This window comes from Limulus polyphemus, unplaced genomic scaffold (assembly GCF_000517525.1).
Source record: "Limulus polyphemus unplaced genomic scaffold, Limulus_polyphemus-2.1.2 Scaffold102, whole genome shotgun sequence".
In the NCBI taxonomy this organism is placed as follows: Eukaryota; Metazoa; Arthropoda; class Merostomata; order Xiphosura; family Limulidae; genus Limulus; species Limulus polyphemus.
This window is the reverse complement of record NW_013665712.1, coordinates 53,729-56,565: the sequence shown is the minus strand read 5'-3', so window position 1 is coordinate 56,565 and position 2,837 is coordinate 53,729. Positions and strand designations below refer to the sequence as shown.

The following is a 2,837-nucleotide window of genomic DNA, read 5'->3' as shown; positions in this document are numbered from 1 at the left end:
CTTTGTTGTTGACGAAATTATTTCGTCACCAAATCTAATGGATTTCGGAATATTTATTTCTTCGACGATACCCCATCTTTAAATTTATACACTTATACATTTTTGAAACGTTTATATTCTTATTTTAATTAAATGTAGAAGAAAGATCTTTGAAACCAGGTAACAGTCGACGATTTTGGAATGTGTTACATAACATTATTCACTTAGTATTTCATCATGGAAACTTAACCGAATGTAACGGTATAAACGAATGACTATACTATTAATATCATTGAACCAGGCATCCAGAAGACAAGGCTCTATTGATTTTTTACAGGACAATTCCATTCATTCTTCTTAACCTCAATCACAATGTTTTGCTTAATAGTCACACCTTCAAATATTTTTTACTTATTATTTTTAATAACCATTTATTGTAATTCGCTGTTTTGGATGAGTAAAAAAATTATACAAGTTAAACATAATTTGATACATCCAAGTTTTAACTTCATTCCTAAACAAGACAAACGATTTGTGTTCAAAATGTATACATAATTACATATTGAATTATAATATAACAAAAACCAACGAGTAAAACCTATGAAAATATTATCCTAATAACAAAATTGCATTTATGTGTTAATAAAACTTATTGTGGCACAGCATTAAGAGTGCGAAATACTTATGACTTTTGTATCCTCAATATTAAGCATGTGTATAGAACGGATGCTTACCGTTAAAAGCATACATTTGATTTCTTTTAGTGCTCCCATACATCCTAGAAATGTGATGATGCTTGCTAACACACCAGTGCCAATAAAAATGGCGCCGCAGCTGAAGTACAGGTTGTTTTCAAGTAGTCTCTCCATGAACGACTTGTCTGCTAAAGTCCATACTCCTACAGCAAAGACTGCAACCCCACCGATCTAAATGAATGAAGTCAAAGTTTGGTACTGAATGCATTTTTGAAATTCTTATAAAATGAAGTTTTTCACGATTTATAGGAACATTCCTGGATATATTATGGTCTTACAATTCCAAACAACATTCTTACCTCACACAGGAAACTGAACATATTTTCTTATTTGTTTCAATTGGCCTTTCAAACAATCACTTCAGTATTTCTATAAAAGTTAAACATCAACCAACATCAACCATTAATATCAACCAAAACAAAAACAAAGCCTGACAAAATTTCATTCCCAGTGTACAGTTATCCGAAAACTATTAATACTACTAATAAAGACACATAATAAATCATTAAGACAAAAATATAATATTTGATATACGACCTTGCTAACTTAGTATATCACAACTCAATGGTTAAACTGAGATTTTGAATAAGGTGGAATTCTTTTCGTATAAACAGCGTAGCACAACAGAAGAAGTGTATTCCCTGGGAATATAGTCAAATGTTAAATGGTGCCTTTTTTGTATATTTAAATCAGAATACCAGGAACGCTAATTGGCTTTAGTCCTCAAGAGGCAGAACTCCATTCCGGACAGTTCCGCCCCAATTTAACTTATGCGTAGTAGTGATAGTAAACTGTTGGGACGTTAAAATATCCAGTCTTTAAAAAAAGCAAAAAGACCTTTGTTTATAACTAGACGCACTATTGCAAGTATAAAAATGTAACGATTATATTAGTGTTGTATCCGATTTTCCATCATGTGCTGAGTTCACAATAAAATGGATCATTGTTAAAAACATCCTAGTATACAAGACAAGTTTTCCCTGCCACATTTAAGTGTTATTTATTATGTTTTAATTGTTAATTTTTTGATACGTATTCGAGGATCACTGTTTTAAAGGCCTATTATAATGAAAAGGTCAATGACCAGCATGTGTGAACAAACCACCTTTTAATCCAAAATGGTGGTTTACAGATACGTAAAAATATACAAAATAGTGTTCAATATCTTTACAATCAGTTCCTCTCGGTTACGTGAAACTAATAAGCTGGTCAGTTACACGAAGTAGGCAAACTTAATAACAGCACGGCATTAACTATAGCATAGTTTCCTAGTTTAGCGCTGTTCATTGGGTTTACGTAGTTTAGTTAATCACGGTTTGACTTTCCGAAGATAAGGAAAGGCAATAATAAATTAAAATCGCTTTATTTGGGATAATTACTAAAAACTCATTAGCTACTGAATGTATCAGTGTATAAATACCTTCTGCACGACACCTAGTTAGATTGGCTGACAATAAAAAACAAAAGACAAACAAAAAGAGTACATCAAGTACCATCCAGAAGAAATATTAGTGAACCGAAAAAGATTGAACTAATTACACGTATCTCTTGGTAAACGATGGAAATTTTCTTATGATATATCGGTCATTTCTTTACTAGTTATTTCATAAGTTTAACAGAACTAATATGAAGAATAAGAATGAGCGGAATTCGAACCCATATCTCCGATCACTGGCTTGAGTACACTGGAGAGTCAATCCTCATTTTACAGATTGGTAAAGACGGTATTCGTTTTGAAGATCGAGATGATGTACCACCCTTAATTATTTAATAATGGTATAGGAAAATACTGTTCATTACCTTGTGTAATTTTATATGCTTGCCTGTTACAGCAGGCTGAGTACAACGAAGTGACAAAAAAACAAAAATGTCGAGTGGAACCATTGCTATTTGTTTTTAGTGTGAAAAACTTAGTTTCATCATGAGTAACTGGTGCGATTAATTGCAATACTGACGGAATTTTTTTTTATTTATTTTATTTTTTTTTTTACATTTTTGGAGTCATAAAAAATCAACAGTCAGGGTATACCAACAGGCCATTTGTTAGATACGTACACACACACACACACACACACACACACACACACACACACACACACACAC

General features: G+C 32.1%; 1 protein-coding gene across 1 annotated transcript in view; it reads right to left on the bottom strand.

Annotated features, from left to right (window-relative positions):
- LOC106470107 (tetraspanin-4-like) overlaps positions 1 to 2,837 on the bottom strand; it is a 15,955-nt gene that overhangs the window by 12,266 nt on the left and 852 nt on the right. Inside the window, exon 2 of the mRNA XM_022399645.1 lies at positions 714 to 905. Within this exon, the coding sequence (XP_022255353.1) occupies positions 714 to 905 (192 nt within the window). The remainder of the gene's footprint in view (positions 1 to 713; positions 906 to 2,837) is intronic.